The 21,632-nt window shown below is 39.0% G+C and overlaps 2 protein-coding genes across 10 annotated transcripts; both read right to left on the reverse strand.

Annotated features, from left to right (window-relative positions):
* Nucleotides 1-3,173: 3,173 nt before the first annotated feature.
* LOC121773407 (serine acetyltransferase 1, chloroplastic-like) lies at nt 3,174-4,692 on the reverse strand. The gene has a single exon (XM_042170261.1). It carries the CDS (start codon nt 4,400-4,402, stop codon nt 3,542-3,544), a length of 861 nt encoding a protein of 286 aa, XP_042026195.1. The 5' UTR covers nt 4,403-4,692; the 3' UTR covers nt 3,174-3,541.
* A 3,671-nt stretch (nt 4,693-8,363) lies between these two features.
* On the reverse strand, nt 8,364-13,464 carry LOC121775022. Of its 9 annotated transcripts, none has more exons than XM_042171966.1 (9): nt 13,308-13,464; nt 12,675-12,941; nt 12,006-12,280; nt 11,777-11,852; nt 10,358-10,440; nt 10,131-10,253; nt 9,228-10,046; nt 8,878-9,094; nt 8,364-8,795 (listed from the first exon to the last, which is right to left on the reverse strand). In XM_042171966.1, the coding sequence occupies exons 5-9, from the start codon at nt 10,427-10,429 to the stop codon at nt 8,617-8,619; spliced, it is 1,410 nt and encodes a 469-aa protein (XP_042027900.1). In that variant the 5' UTR covers nt 10,430-10,440; nt 11,777-11,852; nt 12,006-12,280; nt 12,675-12,941; nt 13,308-13,464; the 3' UTR covers nt 8,364-8,616. The 9 variants fall into 9 exon arrangements, with proteins under 9 accessions (XP_042027900.1, XP_042027899.1, XP_042027898.1 ...); XM_042171965.1 differs by having other exon boundaries at nt 11,509-11,852; XM_042171964.1 differs by lacking the exon at nt 11,777-11,852.
* Between the last annotated feature and the right edge of the window lie 8,168 nt (nt 13,465-21,632).

Genomic DNA, 21,632 nt, shown 5'->3' on the forward strand with positions numbered 1-21,632 from the left:
ATAATTATAATATTAATAAATATTCAATATATAATTTATATATTTAATATAAAATTGAAAGTTTTCTTTTTTTTAAGTGATCTATGTCATAAAATTAGTTAATGAAGTGTCAAATTAGGAGTAAAAAATAGAATAATAAAAATTTTACCGGGTTTCGGGCCAGCCCATCGGGTTTTCGGGTCTGACCCTAACGAGTTGCGGGCTAATCGGGCGCGGGCTTATTGGGTTTTAATTTTATCGGGCTATAAATTTCTGACCCTAACCCTATAAATTTGGCGGGCTATTCGAGCTAGCCCACAGGTTGCGGGCTACACTGACATCCCCACTAGTGGTTACAAAGCATATTATTTTAGGGATGTTGTACCATATAATTATGAACTTTGGTCAACTTTTGATATTACTCATGAACTTTAAAATTTTAAGGAGTTTGACAAATTTTAAATTCTTTTTGTTAGAGTCGTATTAGGATGCTAACTAATTTAATATGTTAATTTTGCTAACTAATCAAAACATTATAATAAAATGGTCAACACAATGACATAAGTATAATAACACAAATTTAGATCGACATACTTTGTCTTTGATGACATTTAGTATAATGGGTTAATTAGTTAGCAAATTATGCTAGTTAGTAGTATTTGATTATATCCCCTATTTGTTATTTTCCAACTCATATTTTTGCCAAAAACTTATTCTTTATGGAAAATCATGAAATATTTATGATATTTTAATCACTTTTTAAGTTCGTGAAAGTATGACAAAAAAAACATTGATTTAGTAGAGTCAAATAAGATAAAAATGTTATGAACGCTAGTTGGATATGATGATTAACACGCCGTGGAAAAATAACAAATAGTAGAATGTAAAGTTTGTGGTATTTTAAACCAATTTTAAAGTTTGTGAAAAATATTAAAATTTGGCCACAAAATATATAATTTTAGGGAACAATATCCCCTTATTTTAAATGCTAATTTATTCATTTGTCAAACCTCCCAAATTTTGCAATTGATTGATTGGCAAACATGGTTGAAGAATAATAGCTCATAAATGTATTCGACAATAAAATCATGAATAAACGCAGGCGATTACACTAGATTAGCATATGACTGGATTGTTCTGTTTATTATGACGAAATAAGGAATTTGTTCATATATGAATTTAATTAGAGTATTAATTTCATTCTCTTATTAATTACTAATAATATTGAATTTCTTCATATGTGAATTCCATATTTTTATGGAGTAATGAATTTGTTAGTTATTATTAGAATATTAATCTAATCAGCGTATTAATATCACTGTCCTATTATTTCAAAAATAATGAATTTCATATTTTCAACTAGTTTGTAAATTTAATTTAATTTCAATATATACTTCATCCATCCCATAAAAATATTTGCACTTTCCATTTTTGTCTATCTCACAAAAATATGTACATTTTATTTTTAAAAATTTATTTCAATTTAATAATGTAGGTCTCACTATCCACTAACACTACTTTAACTACCATTCTCACCATCTCTCTTATTTTACCATACAATTCTCTTCTTTCCCTGTTACTTGACCAATTTTATCTTAATTCTCGTGTCATACTCATTGCACCTATTTTTATGGGACAGATGGACTATATAAAATGTGAAAATGAATAAAAAAAATTGAAAGACGAGCGATGTAGACAAGAACGATGTATGGTTTTATGATTTTTTTTATCAATGGATTATGATTCTTTTCAACTAATTCTTTCAAAAGTCTTGTATTCTCTAGTTGGATTAGGATAGTACGGTATATCCTATTGCATCATGTCTATAAAATATGGACCATTGTCACTGTCACCGGTTAGATGAAACTCAATCAAATTCTTGTGGGCAATTCACAATAGGGTATTAATTTGAATGGATTGAAAAAGATTAGTAATTTGTGTTGGGGTACAAACCCATCCCACATCGGATGAGTAGGGGAAGTTGGAAGGTGTATATAATTCCTGTCCAACCCCAATTAGTTTGAGGCCTTTTGGGAGTGACCCAAAAACAAATCCGTGCGGGCTTGACCCAAAGCGGACAATATCAAACTAATGTTGCAGTCGACGATCCTAACAATTTGAATGGATGCCATATAAGATAGTAGGATTTGGATCTCCACTAATGTTGCAGTCGACGATCCTAACAATTTGAATGGATGCCATATAAGATAGTAGGATTTGGATCTCCTACCGCGGCTGATAGCAAGTATAAAATGCTATCACACCCATTTAATTATTTTACTTTTAAATTATAATATTAAAATATTAATTTATTTCATTATAAAATAATTTATTGTATGTGCATATTTTAGCACAACCCTGCTGTGCAAGGGATCCTTGTCCTAAGATAGTACTTATTGTATAATGATGTGATTGGATTCAGCTTTCTCATTTATTTATTAGGTAAACAGTACTCCCTCCGTTCCTTGTTAATAGAGGCATTTCTTTTCGGCACGGAGTTTAAGAATAGTGTGTTAAATGGATGGTGAAAAAAGTAAGAGAGAGTAAAGTAAGAGAGATGAAGAGAGAATAAAGTAAAAAGAATAATTACTTTTTGCTAAAAATAGAAATGACTCAATTAACTTGAAACTTCTCAAAATAGAAAAATGACTCTATTAACATGGAACGGAGGGAGTAGTTGATTTTGTCTCATCATTTGAGATTTGTATCTAAAAATATCTCATTGTTTAAATAATTACTAGTACTAATGTGCAAAATAATTTCTGACAATCAAAATCAACTTGGCAGCTACACGTCGATTGAGTAATGCTGTGTAATTTTAGATACTCGATGTATTCGTTACTATTTCTAAACACCTTTTAAATTCAAAAGTTGAACGTAAGTGGAATACTAAGGGCATCCGCAGGGGTGCGGATGTCCCGGTGGACATCCCCGCAGACATCTTAAAAACACTTCCTGCCACGTCATACGAACATCCCACTGCGGATGCCACGTCATACGGACACCCCACTGCACAGTGGCGGACATCCCCAAGGACATCCCGACGGACTTCCCACGTTAATAAAAATTCACAAATTCACAAATTAAACAATTTGTGGATTTAAACAAATTACGGAATTAAAAATTCGACGCAAATACGAAAATCTTACAACCACTTTATTAAAAAAAAGATACATAATTATAAAAAAAACATAAATAGTAATTTTAAAAAATTACATAGATAAAAAAAACTGCTGGCTTACTCCATTGTTCTTCAAAAGAAAAGTATTTTAGAGAGAGATACTCATTAATACAAGTTGTGCAAATGAAATTAATGCAATAATCGGGACGTCCGCGCTGACGTCCGTGAGAGTCAACCCAATGGCGGACGTCCGCACAGACGTCAGCGAAAGGCCGTGGAACTTCGGTGTCCGCAGCAGATGTCCGTATCCGCGTCACATGCACACAATGGCGGAGTCCGGCATACCAGTCTAACATCCGCCGGGACGTCCGCCAGTGCAGATGCTCTAAGTGTTACTATACTCGTATTTTAGTTTAAACAAAAATATATATATTGGCCTAATTAAGCATCCTGAATTCCCCTGAATCCAACTAATCTGGCCGGATTTCCCACCGCCGTCGCACCCTCCGGAACTTCCTTCAAAACCACCGCTCCGGCGCCGATCCTCGCATTTTTACCGATCACAATATTCCCTAGAATTTTTGCCCCAGCACCAATCATAACTCCATCTCCAATCTTCGGATGCCGATCACCCCCTTCCTTCCCCGTCCCCCCCAACGTCACACCGTGCAAAATCGTGACGTAGTCTCCGACCACCGCCGTCTCTCCGATCACAACTCCGGTGGCGTGATCCATCACGATTCCGCCCCCAATCGCCGCTCCGGGGTGTATATCCACCGCGAACACCTCCGAAACCCTACTCTGGATGAGCAGCGCCGCCGCGGCCCTGCCGTCGATCCAGAGCTTGTGCGCCAGCCTGTGCGCCTGGCACGCGAGGAATCCCTTGAAATTGAGGAAGCAGTGCGCGTAGCCGAGGCAGGCGGGGTCGCGCTCGAGCACCGCCGCGAGATCGCATCTGACTGCAATTCGGATCGCGGCGGATTCGAGCAGGCTGTGGAATGCGGCGGCGAGGGCGGCGGTGGAGAGGTAGGGGGTGGAGAGCTTGAGAGCGAGGTGGTTGGAGAGCGCGCTCTCGAGTGTGGAGTGAGAGAGGATTGCGGAATGGTAGAGATTTGATAGCAAGGGTTCGTGTTTCATATCAGATTCTGCTTCTTGTCTAATTTGACACCATATTTCGTCTTCACCAGGGCTGATTTTGCAGCAATTATTGAGATTTTTGGTGTATGGAGATGATGAATCGCAGTAATATTTGATCCGGTTGCATAGAGAAGAGGGGGGATTTGATGCGCATGCTGCTGCCATTGTTTAAATTTGATTTAGGGTTGAAGAAAGAGGAGATTGATTTTGGATTTTGGATTTTGGATTTTGGATTTTGAATTTTGAATTTTTGATTTTGGATTGGGGGAGTGTTGGAGTGTTTATATACGAGTGTTTGTTGAGTGCTGGTCAAAGTTCAAACAATACTTTTTTTAAGGAAGAGAGGGAGAGATGCTACTCCATGAATCCAGGTCAAAAAATTTCAATAATAGAGTGTGACTGACATAAGGTGTGACGAATTTAATTGAGGCCCTCCAAATTGAAAAGAGGCCACCTCAGTGCTGACATATTAATCTGAGGTTGTTTCTTGGGGATTACGTTCCTTATACTTGAGTCGTCGGACTTGGAATTTTTTACTACTAGTACAAATTATTGTAGGAATCCAAAACCACGATCTCAAGGGAATTCACGACGAACTTCGAAACGTGAATACTATAGTGTTACAAATTTCAAACTTCGAAGTTGTTGGGAACGTGTGAATTTAAGGGAAAGCTTTTTGTATTTGGACTTTTACCTAGAGGTAATCTTCAACTCCATTGAGAGGTATCGTGATTGCAAGGTCTTTCGAGTGCTCTTTTAGCCTATAATTGGGGTTTAGGAGAGGAAACACACAACAACGACAAGTTAGTGTTTTCTAAAATTCTCTTTTCTATATGCACACATTTTGGTGTTAGTTTAGAAGTTTGTTTGATCGGTTCTCAAACTTTATAAAGTTTGCTTATAAACAACCCGGCTCCCAGATTAAGCTTTCTAGAGAGTCATCCATCTCATAATTGCTCCAAGCTAAGCACGCTTAACCTTGGAGTTCTTATTAAATGGATGTCAAAAAAGAAGATATATTTGTTAGTATGAGTAGCATCTATCAAGTCTGTTAAATTCTCCCCAAATATGCAGCCTCATCCCTACATATCCTCAGAATCCCTCTTATTTGGGTTTGTTATGGTTCATTCATGTCCCCATTAGCTTCAGATGTAGGAGCCGATCCTTGCCTTGCCTTTGCACCGGTGTCACTCCCTACTCTTGCCCAAGGCGTTACATTGCTAGTGTCTAGCGGCAAGGACATGGGATTTCATTGTATAAGTGGTAATATTGCAGTATGGAACATGAAATTTTTATACATTTCAGAAGGGACGTTTATATACATATATTTGAAAAGTTTCTATGAGAGGAGGTTGTTTTACTTTCAATCTTTGGGGATAATATAGCCAATCCGAGAATGTTGGCCTGGCGTAATTTGCTTTGCGAAAAAAGGTTTTCTTCGACTCGACTTATAAATATTACTACTCCACTTTGGTTTGTTTTATTATTTTCATTGTAATTGTTATAATTTTCACTCCACTTATTATTATTGTTTTTTCTTTGATTGTAATTAGAGTACCGAATGTACATTGCTCAATTTTTTTCCCGTACTTCTAACAAAAGTTTACTCCAAAGATCTGTCCTCGAAGGAATGAGACTCCGTTATATATGTATCTCTTATTTCTTGCATCTTTTGAGGAGAAATATGGATTCTAAATTTGTAGTTTTGTTCAAATTTATATACCAAAGTTAATCCTCAAAGTGGTTTCGTTCAACCCTTAAACTTTCAATGTAAACTTTTTTTTATGGGTAAATGAATTTAAATCTAAAGGGCGCGTTATGGAGGACTTGAATCCAAAATCAAGGATTTCTTGCATAAAAGCTTATGTACTAGTTGAACTTGTCAAGATTGTTTCTGTTAGAGTATTAGCAATGGGGCGCCCTAAGGCGCGCCCTATGCACCGCCATGTCATTTTTTATCCTCCTACCCTTCCATCTGCAGTGGGGCGCCCTATAGGTTTTACTATTGTTTAGTTAATTAATTTAAATGTTTTCAAAATATATTTTAAAAAACGCAACGATTAAATAAAAATCGGCGAAGACTGCATTGATTAAACAAAAGTTACACGATTCAAGTTGGCTAAAATCTACGAAATTCCCAACTTCCGGCGCAGCTCATCGATCAACCCCCGGAGGTATTCGGCTTTGGCGGGGTCCGTACACTTCTCGAGGGCCTTGTGCGTCTGCAACAACGTCCGCGCCATCGAGGCTGTTGCCAACTCCACATATGTGGCGGCCGTCGGGGTCGGGGTCGGGATCGGGATCGGCGATGGGGCGGCGGCGGTCGAGGATGATGTCGCCGTCGCCTTTCCCTTGTTCTTTGCAGCCTTGACGCCTATGGGATGCCGGGAGGACATCGGTGTGCCGGAACTCTCATCCTCCTCGTACGTCCGGTTGAGGTCCAACGGACGAGTTCCGCTTTCGCTGCTCGTGTAACCACCAGCTTCGGTGGTCTTCGTCCTCTTTGTCGCACCGGTGTGCAGAATCCCGCCTTGGAATTTCTGCTTGTCCCTCAAGAGCGTCCAGATGTTGAAATGCTTGAAGTCACCGTACATGGACTGGTACGACAACAGCGCTCTATCGCTCAAGCTATCGCCGCTTCCCTGCTCCCTCGAGCACTTCTCGTACTCCGCCGCGAACAGGTTGACTTGCTTCTTCACCTGGTCTCAGTGCTTACGGAGCTGCTCCCTATGACGCTTGTACGCGCTCGACGACTTCGCCTCATTGTAGCGCTCGGCGATGCGCTCCCAGTACGCAAGCTGCTTCTGGTTGTTCGCGAATACCGGGTCCTCCGAAATATCCACCCAACACCTCGCCAAGACGAGGGTTTCATCTGGTTGGTAGTTCGTCCTCTCGGGGGCGTACTCTTCATTTGTTTCTGGAGGTGGCACCTTGTACGCCCGGTGCCGGATCCGCTTCTTTCTAGCGGCGGCGGCGGCGGCGGCGGCGCGGCGGGATGGGGCGACGAGTAGGGTTGGAGACGGCTCCATGTCAGACAAACCGTACGAATCCGTACTGAATTCGGGATCGTACTCCGCGTTGACGTCGAACAACCGATATTCGTCGGGTTCTGTACCCTGCCAACGCGTATCACCCCCAAACATCGGACTATTGGGACTTGAATCCATTTCGTAGTAAATGTGAGTTTCGAGAGTGGAATCGTGAAATGAAATGTTACAAATGAAGGTGTGGTAGGGGTATTTAAACAAATTTTTCGAATTTAGCATTAAAAAAAATAAAAAACGCATGCCATCGGGCGCGCCATCGTCCGCGTCGCCCACAATGGCGCCCGATGGCGCGCCCGATCGCCTATCGGGTGCGCTTCTACCGCGGACGAAGCATAGGGCGTGGGCTTAGGGCGTCGCATTGCCTGGGCACCCACAATGGTGCCCGATGGCGCGCCCGAGGATGATGACACGCATCTGGCGCGCCTTCGAGCGCCCCATTGTGGATGCTCTTAGTGGATGATTGATATCATAGAAAATCGTCTACGTGTTTATTTAATTTTTGGCAATTGTTTTTTCGCATCTTCCAAGTTTTAGTGGCAATAAAAATACGTTTTCGGCCTATTTTGTTTCTGTACTCTTCTCTCCTTCCTATATCTGTTACGTCCTCATTTTTAATGGAGTAGTTAACTAAAATTCTTATAGGATGGGATCTGGCCGCACTGTGCGACCGGATGCAGACCGTCTTTTAAAAGAAATATATTCAAGGACACAAAATGTAGTAACTCTATATGAAGTTGATTTCACTAAATTATTCAAATAGAATTTGGCGAATGTGGTGATATTATGTTTGTATTCTAGTATAAATTGTTCTGTCACATTAGTATATGGTCCACGACAACAATGAAATATTAGATATAGCATAAAAGGTTGTAGAATGAGTGGTTGATTACTTATCACATAATTATTCATTTATGATTAAGTTATGAAATTCAATCTCATGAACCAAACACAATACATATAATCACGACATATAATCTTGCGAGCCGAACAGCCCCTATGAAAAACAAAGGGTCAATTCAATTGAAAATAGGCTACCTCACTGTAAAAAGCACAGTAAAAAGACAATGTAAAAGCCAGCCTTACTGTAAATTTCGACCTTATAAGACCCAACACTTGATGGTTAAAACACATAATTCAGACTCTTTTAAGTATCGAAATAGATAAAAATGAACAAAGAAAGAAAGCTGGAAAGCAGTTTCCTTAAAAACATGTACTATAATTCATTACTGTGATGCACATACACCAGCAGTTGTACTGCGTTTAAAATCTTAATGGCTAGGTGGCTGTGCTTGGGCATCTTGGAGTCTCCACAGTTTGTGTACGCCGAGCTCTTCAATCGCTCTCTCGGTCGCCAGAACTCTCGGGAAGCGACACTTTTGGCTTTGCATTCAGACATGATGTTACCAGTGCAAGTATATCACGATTTGCCATAATATCCACCCATTTTTCACCAACCCAATCCTTTGAAACTCTAGTGTTTCTCTTCTTCACACTCTTGAGTATGTTCTCGCCTGCAAATATTATAACACGAATAAATACTATTTCAGACGAGTTGTTTTGACAAAGATCTAACATATGGAAGTGTACACGTACCAGGGAAGTAAACTTGAAGTGTATTTTCAGCAGACGGGTCGAAACCAATCACAACACCTTCCCACCAGCCAGGGCACTGCCACACATCAACTGGTTCCCCGACCTCAAACCTTGCATCGGATGAATACCAGCTAGGCCATGGCCTCACAGTAAGGCGTCCCGCACACCTCATACCCAATCTATCAGTAGCTGCCTCTCTGGGTGCCACCACCAATTCCTACAAATCTCACATAAATTAGCAACAGCTTTCTTCATGATCAATTTGAATCCATGGTGCATCTTCTAGTGGAAATTGATCACTGAAACTAATATAAGAAAAGGAATATCATGCTATCAATTTATATATATACCTCCAGATTCCCATCTTCGTCAGCATCTGTCACATCACAGTATTGAACTCTCATAAGCTTTGCTGATGAGCGCAAGATCTTGCACCTAAACCAGCAGCCACGCATACCACTATCCTGACTAAGAAGCTCAATATTTTCATTGACGCGAGACAACATTTGATTCTGTGGCCAAATCAAAGGATTATTATCTTGAACAGGCCCCTTCATTGCCTGTTTGATTTTCAAGCACTGATTAGCAGGTCCACGTTTTGCAGCTTGATTATCTTTGGCTACATTGTGGAGATCAGCATCAACTTCTGAGACAATTTGATCCCCAATGAGGATCTCATTACTCTTGCAAGTTATAACTGCTTGATTCTGAGGACTACAGTCATCTCCTTCTTGAGTTGAATTTTCTATAGCATCACTCGGCTCAGGAAAGAAATATTTCAGGGTGGAGAGAACGGGTTGTGCATAGTAGCCACATAATTCAGTTATGTTGAAGGTGCTGACACTGTTACTTTTAAATTCTCTATGGCAAGTAAAAATTTTAAGTGACAAATTAAGGGGAAGAACTTCGTCACACTTTTTAAAATCTATAGGTGCCAAAACCGAAGCTAGACCATCAATTTCTTTTGCACTAAGCTGCTCCTTGGTTGAAGTGATGAAAACTTCTCCCGAATCCGAACATAGCTTAGGCATCAGATGTTGGATGTCCTCGGGGAAAAGAAACCTTCGCACTCTTACCATTTTCTCCTCCTGGAGAGTCTCATACATATCTTCCACATAACCAAGGTAGTCTTTTCCTCCACCACCCAAGATCCATACTACTGAATGTACCTGGACATACAAGGAGGGTGAGAAAAGATTGTGAAGGCCGATTACAAAGTGAAAAGTAATCAGTTGTTGCTCTTTGAGACTAACAGGTATCTTAGTTCCGTTCGTGCATAAAGCTTTATAATGCTTCAGTTGCTTGCTACATATCCAAGCGCCACCATACCACACTGTTTCTGAGTCGTTTGCCATAAATTGTCTGACCAATGGTATCTGCAAATTAAATCTTATGTAAATGATCATTTGTTTAGGAAAAAAAAACTTCTATGTCAGCCAAGTATCACAAAATACAAGGACCAGTATAAGTAATAAACCACCATGGAGCTAGTACGCTGGGAGAAACGGGTGGTTTGGAACAAAAGATGTTTCAAATGCTGCGTTGATGCCATTCTCTGCTGATCTACAATGGAAAGCCAAACTTTGTAGATATATATGTTAACTTTAGAAAATGATCCAGAATAACTTCTTGATTACACCACTTTGTCAGTTACATATACATAATCTAATTCCTAATTTACAATTAATTTTATAAGTGGATATGAAACTAGCAAGAAATTTAATGCAAATATGAAGGCAGCTCAGAGCATGGATGGCTAAGAGGCAAAGTATAATGAACCATCTGATCAACAAGAGTCAGAATCAAAAGCAGTTAGGATATTTAACATGCAATTCAAAGACGGTTCAACCCTACATGTCAATGTCAAGTGTCTCCTTTTAATAGATGCTTCTATCAAAGTTTAGAAAAACCACACTATCCCAGAGACCCAGACAATGATGAAAAGGATGTGACAACAGGGATCTTGATTTTTCCGAAACCTTGAGGACAAGAGATTTACAAGCAATTTGGGTTAGGCAGGTTTCTTAGGTTAGCAGACAGACATTCAACATAAAACAATAGTCTTTTTCAAACACAAAACAATTTCTATTAGATGAAATAAACAGAGGAAGCGAATGCTTATTAGTTAACCCAATCTGTTACCCTCCAACAGTACATATAAAATTATATTTACAAGATCCAACATCAGCACAACTTACTACAAATGGAAGATTTTATCTTCATTTAGTAAATTTTATAGAATAGGCAGACTTCATTTTTCAGCAAACCTTCAAAGGGTGAATCACATTAAATGTATGCATGCGTATGCTTAAATAATGACAAGTCTTCCAATAAAATGGAGTAGCGATCTAAAGCTTTTTGAGTCATTTCTGAATCATATCCTAGGGGAAGCGCCAAGATGCTGAAATGAAAGTTCAAGCAATTACGAGTTTTCATTAAACCACAGCAGATCTGCCCCCATTCTCACCAGTACAGGAGGCGAGGCTGGGTATATCATTCCTTAGTAATGGAAATTAAAACTCCAAAATCTGCAGGACCTTAAGTGAGAGTTTTACTAGAGTGACATGATGATAAATTGTTCTAACAAAAACGCTATTACAGTAAAATTCCCCAAGTATCTACACTGTTTACCTTGAACTCAATACAGACTGAGGCGATGACTCCAAAGCTCGATAGAAGAAGAATTGTTTGGAAAGTGCAGAAGATAAATAAATCCATGTATAGCCACAGAGCATCAAATTAATTACACCTAATGATGACGTTACGGCCTACACGTGCCTGATTTTGATTTGTCTCAAAATAATCCTCTTCAAAGTTTAATTTTTATTTCCAACTTACATCCCCAGTAATAAATAACGCAAGCATACACACATTCATAGCTGTCAATCAACAACCTAACCTTTATCCAAGCCAAGCTCACTGAAGATGCAGATGGAAACCAGGTCTCAAATAGATGTGCATAATCCAAGTTGTCACTGCAAAACATTCTAAACTGAAGTAGATCTGAAACATCTATTGCAGTCATATTTATGTCTTTGAAGAATTGTGATATCTATAGTAATCATATGCATGTTATTATATATGAATGTAAGTGTTTCCTTTTATCTGCGGGTACAGCTTGCAATTACCTTAAGTAAATCTCATGGCCTTATTCACCTCATATCCTTCTGTTTCCTAGTTGGTGATTTTGTAGACCTCCATTCAGTGGGTATAGCATTTCATATGTTCAGTGCTGACCAACTCATCTTTATCATTGTAGAAGTGATGAAGGCAAGTATTATTGCTCGACCATTACAGGTACTTCAAACGGCATATATTCTTCTATTGGAAAATTAACTGTCTATTGCTCAATCCATTTCTACTTATCAGTCCAATGATCCATTCCCCCAAAACAAACTGAAAACTAAAAAAGTGAATTGAAATTAGTCATTGCAGCAAAATTGTGTCTAAGCCTTACTACAAACTGTTCTAGAAAGGATTTGAAAGCATTTGAGAGCAGCAGAAACCATAATCGTTTGAAAATAACACCAACTGGAGTGGTTTCAACAAAGAATGACAAAAAAGTAGCTAATTATTGTTAGCTCTCACGAAAATTTTCCGCAGGGTTTCACATAGAGACAATTATCAAAGGGATGCTTTCTTGGATGTTACAGTCCAGAAACCATGAATTCTACATGATGCCTCTTGATAGTGATATAAGATCTAACACAACAAGCGAAGTTCAACATTCAACCTAGTAAATCATTTACTCAGGGAAATCAATCAAACCATTAATTCCTAAAGAGCAAGGTACATACTTGAATCTGCAGAGATTAAGCTGCCTCCAGAGGTCACTGACATGAGAAACTTAATGACATCTTCTCTTGATTTCCACCTTGTTCCGGCATGGACACAAGGGAACGTAAGTAGTCTCCAATCGGTGAATAGATCATAGTATGATTTATACCCCTCTCTCCCCCATCAAAAAAAGGAAGTAACTCCCAGCAGAGTTCCTCGAGGTAAAGTGAACAATGCGGCTGCCCATTTTCTGAGAAATCATCCGTTCTTTCCATCCTCTCAGCATCCTGGCCAGCAAAACAGAATGAAGAGGCATGTGTAGGAAGCAAAACATTTAATCCAACAAAAAATCCGAATCGAGAATAACGCAATGAACAAGAGATCATTGAATATAGAACATGAATTTCACTAGAGGTAGGCAATATAAGCCTGATCATCCCCAATTTTAGCTTAATCAGTACAGATTGTTAGCAAAATCGCATAGAACTCAGAGTAACTCTGATTGATAAAATCAACAGTAAATAATCGAAGCAATTAGGTATAGCAAACGGCGTAGAGAAAAGGATTCAGAGAAGAGAAACAACACATAAAAGCAGAACGCACAATCTTCAATTTCCTGAACTGACTAAGAATGATGGAGTGTTTGGTTATACCAGAAATGGTTTGGCTAGTTCCAATTTCATCAGTTGCTGTTGCTTCGTCTTCTTCATTCTTCAGTTTCAAAACCTTTGAAGAATTTACAGGGGAATAATTTTACATAGGAGTAAAATATTTACTGCAGTAGTAAATATTTGCAAGATAAATTCTCTGAGTTGGAGTCTTATTTAATTCAAATTTTAAATGATAAACTACATTAAATAAATAAATAAATAAATAAGATGGGAGACTTTCGACCTTAATCCGCAAGCTTGGTCGAACAGGATTAGTCGGATTTTGCCAAAAGACGGGTTCGGTACACGTGTGGTTAAAAAAAAAAAATCCTAATTAGTTTGATGTAGCATTTAAAATCGCAATTATGATTTATGTGTTAATGTAATTTTTACTTAGATGTATCACTCCACTAGTTTTTCCACAAACAAATTGAGCAACAATAAAATTAAAGTCAATACATTTTGTGAATTCCGATTTAACTCATATTCTGTGAGCTATATGCAGACTATTTTCTTAACTAATTAAAAAAATCGAAATGGTATGTATCGATTTATTCATGTTTGTCGCTCATTGATCTATAACTATGCACTGGCAATAACTTCTACTTTTGCTATTAGCAATACAGATTAAGCATAGACTAAATAATTTGTTTTCTCTTTACAGAAATTGATTTGGAAAACGACGAATAAAACGATAAAATGAGTTAATCATAATTTAGTTAATGCATAATGGACTATGACTTTTAAACTATTAAAAAACTATTATTGGTATAATATTTTATTAAATATTACTCTCCCGTCGCATAAAAATATGTGCATTTGAAATGACACAAAAATTTAATGCACAATTAGTTAAATTTCTCATGAAAGAGGATGAGAATGGTAGTTAAAGTAGGTCTAGTGAATAGTGAGATTCACATTATTATTAATGTATAATCGTGGACCCAAGTGATATACTATGTCCGCCGTTAGGAGTCCCGGTTTACCATTTTAGTCTGTCTGACATTAAGAATTCTGGTTCATTTTTACTATAAATGGTAGATAGCATAAAACTCACTTTCCACTAACTTATTCCACTCCTATTTTATTACTAAAACTAATATATAAAAATAGATCTTATATTCCACTATCTTTTCGAACCCACTTTCTTTTAACATTACTTAAAACTCATACAGAACTCAAATGAGACTCCTAATAGCAGACGGAAAGAGTAAATTGTAAATAAATTGATGTAAATGAATTGAGAAAAACTTTAATAAATAGAAATGCTCATATTTATATGAGACGGATAGAAATGAAAAGGGTACGTATTTTTATGAAATAGATTAAATATTTTGAATATGCACATACACACCTTCGACTGAAGGCCTATCAATATTTCTGTGACTCTACATCTGTAACTGTAAATATGATTGTATTAGGGTGTCAGCTCTCTAATTATATGATAACCGATGCAAATATGATTGGATTAGGGTGTCTAACACTCTTATATTATAACCGAAATCAAATGTGGACAGTAAACTATAAAAATTGGGTGTGCAATATCGATGCAATAATTTTAAATACTACTCCGTAATTTGTCCCACTTTGACTGAGCATGGGTTTTAAGAAATATAATGAAAAGTGAGTTAAAAAAGTTAGTGAAATGTGAGTTCTACTTTTATATATTAGTTTTATAATAAAATGTGAGTAGGAATGAGTTAGTGGAATATGTGGTACACTACTAAAAATGGTAAAAAAATGAAATTGAACAAATTATGTGGGATAAACCGAAATAGAAAAATGAGTCAAATTATCTGGGACGGAGTGAGTAATACAAGTGTACCTTGGTTCAAAATAACAGTAATTTTCAAGTTAATTTTGGTTTTGGAGCAATGGATTTGCGAAGAGAATCAACCCTCTTGGGCTCATCAACTGGGCTGGACTGCAAACCCAATGATACCTACCTAAGCCCAGTAATAAATCAGAGTGTACTAAACAAGCAAATCATTTGATTGAACGTTTGTGGACTAAAATACTACTCCCTAAGATGACACATTTCTTAGCCGATACGGAATTTTAGGAGTTATTGGTCAAAGTGTTAAATTGGATAGAGAAAAGGTGGGTGTAAGTATTAAAGTAGAGAGATAAAGAAAGATAGATATTTTAATAGGAGTGAGAAAAAATGGTTAAGTGTATTAATTGGAGAAAGAAAATTTTCAAAAAAAAAGAGAAATGTGTCATCTTAATTGGGACAAACTAAAAATAAAAACATGTCATTTTAAGCGGGACGGAGGTAATACTAGCACATAAATATAAATTTGATGGGATTCGGCTAAAACAATGGGAGCAAAGAGAAGATGGTACCTACAAATTCCATGGATGGGACATCGCAACTACCAATAAAAGACATAGGGCTAAAAGATGTAGCCCAAATTGAAGACACTAAACTAAGCTTGACACTGGGAATATAAGTTTAGGAAACCCTTTTCATATTTCAATATTTTAAAATGAAACTCTGAAGTCTCAATCATCTGATTATTTTGGTTATGTATAGCACAAATCAAGAAGCTGAGGCCGAGAGGATGGAGAGGACTAAAGCTCATGAAGAAGATTTGAGAGCCAAACAATTTCATCAGCAGTATTGGCCATAGCACGATATTCAGATTCACAACTAGAACAAGCAACCGTTGGTTGCTTCTTGGCACTCCAAGAAACGAGATTCCCCCAAGAAAAATAGAATATCCATATGAAGAGCGACGAGTATCAATGCAACGAGCCCAGTCGGCATCCGAGTATCCAACAATGGAAGAGTCAGTACGACGAGTGAAGGATAGGCCGAAATGGATTGCTCCGTTGACATACCGGATGATACGTTTCAAAGCTTGAAAATGATCATCTGTAGGAGACTGTAGAAACTGGCTGACAAGATTGACAGCATACGAGAGGTCTGGTCGAGTGATAGTTAAGTACTAAAGTGCCCCAACTAGAGACGTATAAAGAGTGGGATCCCGAAATGGGGAACCATCACAAACAAGAACCTCCCCTGCAGACAAAGGCGTAGCAACAGGCTTGGAGTCTAATAGCTCAGCACGCTTGAGAATATCATGAGCATATTTAGTCTGACCGATAAAAAGTCCATCATTACTGTAGGAAACTTCAAGACCAAGAAAGTAGTTGAGACGACCGAGATCTTTAATGGCAAACTCCTTATGAGTCTGAGATATGAACCTCTGCAGCAAAGATTGATCATTACCTGTGACGATGATATCATCCACATAAAGAAGGAGAAAGATGGTTGATGTCCCTTGATGAAAGTGGAATAACGACGAGTCTGCTCGACTTTGAGAGAAGCCCATACTAAGTAGAAAAGTGTTGAATCTTTGAAACCAAGCAAGAGGGGCTTGACGAAGAGTATATGGCCTTTTTAAGCCGACAGACGTGGTCTGGAAATCGAGGATCAACGAACCCAGGTGGTTAAGTCATGTAGATTGGTTTGTCAAGAACACCATTGAGAAATGCGTTCTTCACATCAAGTTGGTGTAAATGCCACCCATGCTGAACAGAAAGGGCCAAAACAACACGAACTGTAGCAACTTTCACAACCGGACTGAAGGTATGGTGAAAATCAGAACCAAGAATTTGAGTAAATCTCTGAGCAACCAACCAAGCTTTGTAACGCTCAATAGACCCATCTGCACAATATTTAATTCCGAAAACCCATTTAGAACCAACTATGTTCGTGTCAGGTGGACGAGGCACGAGATCCCATATGTCATGAGCATGAATAGAATCAATTTCTTCTTGCATAGCTGATGACCAAGTTGGGGACTTAGCAGCTGACTTGATCCCACGAGGTTGTGAAGAAGCAACAAGAGCAGAGAGGAGAGTTGTATAAGATAAATCAACTGGATAACGACGTTTATAGATACCTGCCCTCGCTCGAGTAACCATAGGATGTTGGACAGGAGGTGCAACCTGGGCTGCAGGCTCGGTGGCAGGGGGTGCAACCTGGGCTGCAGGCTCGGTGGCAGGAGGAGTAGGTTGCTCAGGTTGCAATTGGGTGACATGCTCGGGATGAGCAGGCATTTCGCGTTGATATAGAACTTCAGGCTCTTCATCATCAAGGAGAGCAGATGGATGCCGAAGCGGGGGCCTTAGAGTGGATGGAGTAGGAACCGAAGGTGTTGGACCAGCTGATGCAGACGGAAGAGATGCCCCATCCAGAAAACTCACGATATCCAGATTACTAGGTGAAGAAGAGCTCGACTCACTGGAGAAAGGAAATAAAGTTTCATCAAATTGAGCATGTCGAGTAATGAAAACCTGATTGGAGGCTGGATTTAGACAGCGAAAACCTTTATAAGTGCTGCTATAACCCAAAAAAATGCAAGGGCGACTCCGAGGGGAAAGCTTATCAGCTGCATAATCACGTAAATATGGGAAGATACGACAGCCAAAAGGTCGAAATAGTGCATAATTTGGAGCAGAACCGAACAAAACTTCAAATGGCGATTTGTTTTGTAGCACGGATGATGGGAGCCTGTTAATAATGTAAACCGCTGCAGCAAATGCATCAAACCAGAAAGATGCAGGAGCATGAGAGTGAAACATCATGGAGAGGCCTGTCTCGGTGACATGTCGATGTTTACGTTCTACACGGCCGTTCTGTTGTGGCGTGTATGGGCAAGACAAACGGCGATGAATTCCATTTGCAGACATAAACTCACGAACTCTAGCATTAACAAATTCAGTGCCTCCATCACTCTGAAACACTTTGACAGTTCGAGAAAACTGATTGCATACAAATTTATGGAAATGTAGTAATATGTCAAAAAAATCGGATTTTGCTCGTAACGGATAAATCCAAGAAAATCTCGAGAAATCATCAACAAAAACAACATAATACTTATAACCATCAGAAGTAGCAATGGGTGCAGGACCCCACAAATCACAATGCATTAGTTCAAGCACAGCAGTAGCACGTTTTTCATTAAGAGCAAAAGGTAAACGTTTACTCTTAGCCAAGTGACAGGATGAACAAACACTAGGATTCGGCAATAATGAAGAAATTGATAAATGCCCTAATTTATTCAACAAAGAAATGACATGAAATGGGACATGCCCCAGGCGCAAGTGCCATAAAGAAAAACTAGCTTTCAAAGTTGTGCTGCAGAGGGCTGCAACTAAAGCTGGAACACCACGATCAAGTAAATATAACCCCTTGTCACGTCTACCCTGAGCCAGGATGCTCTTGGTTACTCGATTCTGAATGACAAAAGACTTATCAGAGAATAGAACATCAACAGGATAGTCAGTGGTCAATTTACTGATAGATAACAAGTTTTTCGTAATATGGGGCACAACGAGCACATTCAATAGTTGTACATCATTGGTTAATTTACTCGAGCCAATATGTGAAATAGATAAATAATTTCCATTACCAATAATAACGGACTCATTACCAGAGTAAGGTGCACATGAGTCAAGGAAAGATTGTTGATTTGTCATATGAGCAGAGGCACCCGAGTCAAGATACCAATCAGAGGCCGGAGGAGCCACACTACAAGATGCTTTGAACGCTTCAGCCAAATGTGCAGAAGAAATAACATTACGAGCATTGAGGAATTGGGGACACTTGTCTGCATAGTACTCCCCACAGCATATTTGGCAGCGTGGTATGTAAGGACGACGACCCGAATGACCACCTGAATGCGAAGTCTGGCCGAAATTTCCATTATTTAGATGTGGATTTGAGTTCCCACGACCTTGGCCATGATAATGTCCACGGCACCCGAGCTGGAATTCTGACCGCCACTAGGGTGCTGCTCGTTGCTCGTCCAACCCCGTTCTGCTGAGAAGGCTGCAGTCGAAGTAGGTGGGGCATCCATGGCATGAAGCATGGACTCGAATTGCTTCGCTTGATGCAAGAGATCGCGAAAACATAGGCATGGGAGTAAGAGCGAGTCGTGTGTCAGCAAAAGATGTGTATTGAGTGCCTAATCCACGCAAGAACCAATGCCCTTTGTCAGAATCGTCGACAGGATGATTAATCGCCGATAATTGATACACAAGCCTTTGAATTTTCGGCCATATTCTTCAACTGATTGAGCACCACGGCGAAGGGAGAGAAGTTCCTCATGCAATTGATGTGTGCGAGAGACGGATGAATCTGAGAAAGCAACTTGTAATGTCGACCAAGCAGAGTGCGACGAGGAGCACTCAATGACCTCAGACATGGCTTCTGTACGAGAGAAGTCCATATAACAGAAAGCAACTTACGATCTTTCATATGCCATGAGTTATAGGCGGGGTTAGGAGAAGAGACGCAATCATCAGACGTCAAAGAAGATGGATGAGCGACGACCGATCCGTCGAGAAAGCCATGGAGATCAAAGTGCTCGGCCATATGCAGCATTTGACGATGCCAAATAAGATAAGTGGCGGAATCGAGCTTCACATGAGTCATATTGATAATAGTATTGATAGGTAGAGGGTCTGGAGTTTGTGCTGCATGCCATGACAAGTGGGGAGAGAGGCCGAATGAGACAAGTTCAGCCGGTCGGAGGGGTCGAGTCCGATCAAGAAGGAGAGTATGACGGCGGAAGAATAGGGTTTAGAGGATCAAGATAGCTGATACCATGTGATAATTGACATGGGAATAACTCTGAATTGGTGATTGGGAAAACTTGTATTAATAAGTGTGAAAATACATTATTTACAATACCTTCTCATAATTAACGGGAAGTAACTATAGAAAAGATCAAATCAAATACCAATTACATTAATTAGAGATTAGTCAACCATTTTCCTTATTATAGTATTTAGAAACAAAATCGACTAGTACCCAAAGTAATGAGTTGTACTATATATCACGAGGCACACGCGTAAAAAAAGAATTCCCTTAGAACAATAAAATATTCTTTAGGAAAAGCGCAGTTAACAATTCCCACGATTTCAAAGAATTTATTCCAACAAAAAAAACCAGTGAAAACACCAGTCTCTTCCACATACACTACAAAATAAAAAAATAATAAAAACCCCCCTATAAAGAAAAAGAGAAGTTTATGGAGTATACATCAGAACCTTCATTTACAAACTATTTTTATGCGATCACTTTCCAATTTTTAATGAGAAAACCAACCATTCTCCCCAAATATCCCTCTTTATATAAACTTGTACCCCAAACTCGTTACACAACTTGATAATTTCCATTTCCACCAAAAACAACACTTTCCCATATTCTTCGAAAGTTTCATCATCATCCCTTTCACGTGAAAAAGGGAGTAATGGATCGAGGCGACGAGGAGGAAGCCGGGAGAGTGGAGAGAGATGGGTTGGCGAAGACGACGATGACGCTGAGGTTGCTAGCTCTCCTTTCTTTCTTATCTCTCTTGTATTCCTACTTCTTCTCAGGTTTGCCATCCTACAACAATATTCAATTCTCCACATTGATCTTCTCGTTATTCGCCCACGCTATGGATCGCAAGTATGTCTTCTTGATCTGCAACGGCATCGTTGCCTTCCTTGTCAAGAGCTTGAGCTTCACCTCCTCCTCCTCCCCCGGCGTCAGCCAAACGCCACTCAAGAAAATGTAGAATATGGTGTCGGAGAAGACGAAGAAGAAGAAACTGATACACGGGAGGAATGCATTCATCGAGCTGTCATTGAAGAATACGAGGCTGAGGATGAGGATGAAGGTGTTGGTGAAGAAGACGAGGATGATAAAGGCGGGGAGGGGGAATCGAGAGTGGAGGAGGTGAGCACAGAGGAGTTGAATCACAAGTTCGAGGAATTTATCAAGAAAATGAAGGAGGAAATCAGGGTTGAAGCCAACTAATTAGACTTTAATAAAACTTAGTATATAGCTTTCAACTCCCCTCACTCATCCAATATGGGATGAGTTTGTAACCCAACTCTTTCTACTTCATTCTTTCTTGATAATAATTATTTTTTATCTAAAGTTAGTTATTGCGGCTGATTAGAGCATTATTTAATGGTAAATGTTGGCCATCATTTGCTCTAAATATTCTTTGAAACAAATAGCTAAAACCAAAATGAGACTGGCCCCATCTCTATCGTCTGGATCAATTCAAAGTTATTGTGATTGTATTACCAATAATAGACATAGTAGGTACACAAGGAGATATATCTAGTCTAGCAAAGATATATGAGACCTAATTTAGGCAATCCATGATATATCTTAAAGCCATACAAAAACGAAGTCATCATCACATTTACTACAAAAAATAGTATGCATCTCATACTTCAAACTTTGAAATCGTTAGATTGAATGAAGTCTTTCACTCAAAGTAAACGCAGGTCTTAAAAATAACAAGAGATCATAGG

This window comes from Salvia splendens, chromosome 17 (assembly GCF_004379255.2).
Source record: "Salvia splendens isolate huo1 chromosome 17, SspV2, whole genome shotgun sequence".
In the NCBI taxonomy this organism is placed as follows: domain Eukaryota; kingdom Viridiplantae; phylum Streptophyta; class Magnoliopsida; order Lamiales; family Lamiaceae; genus Salvia; species Salvia splendens.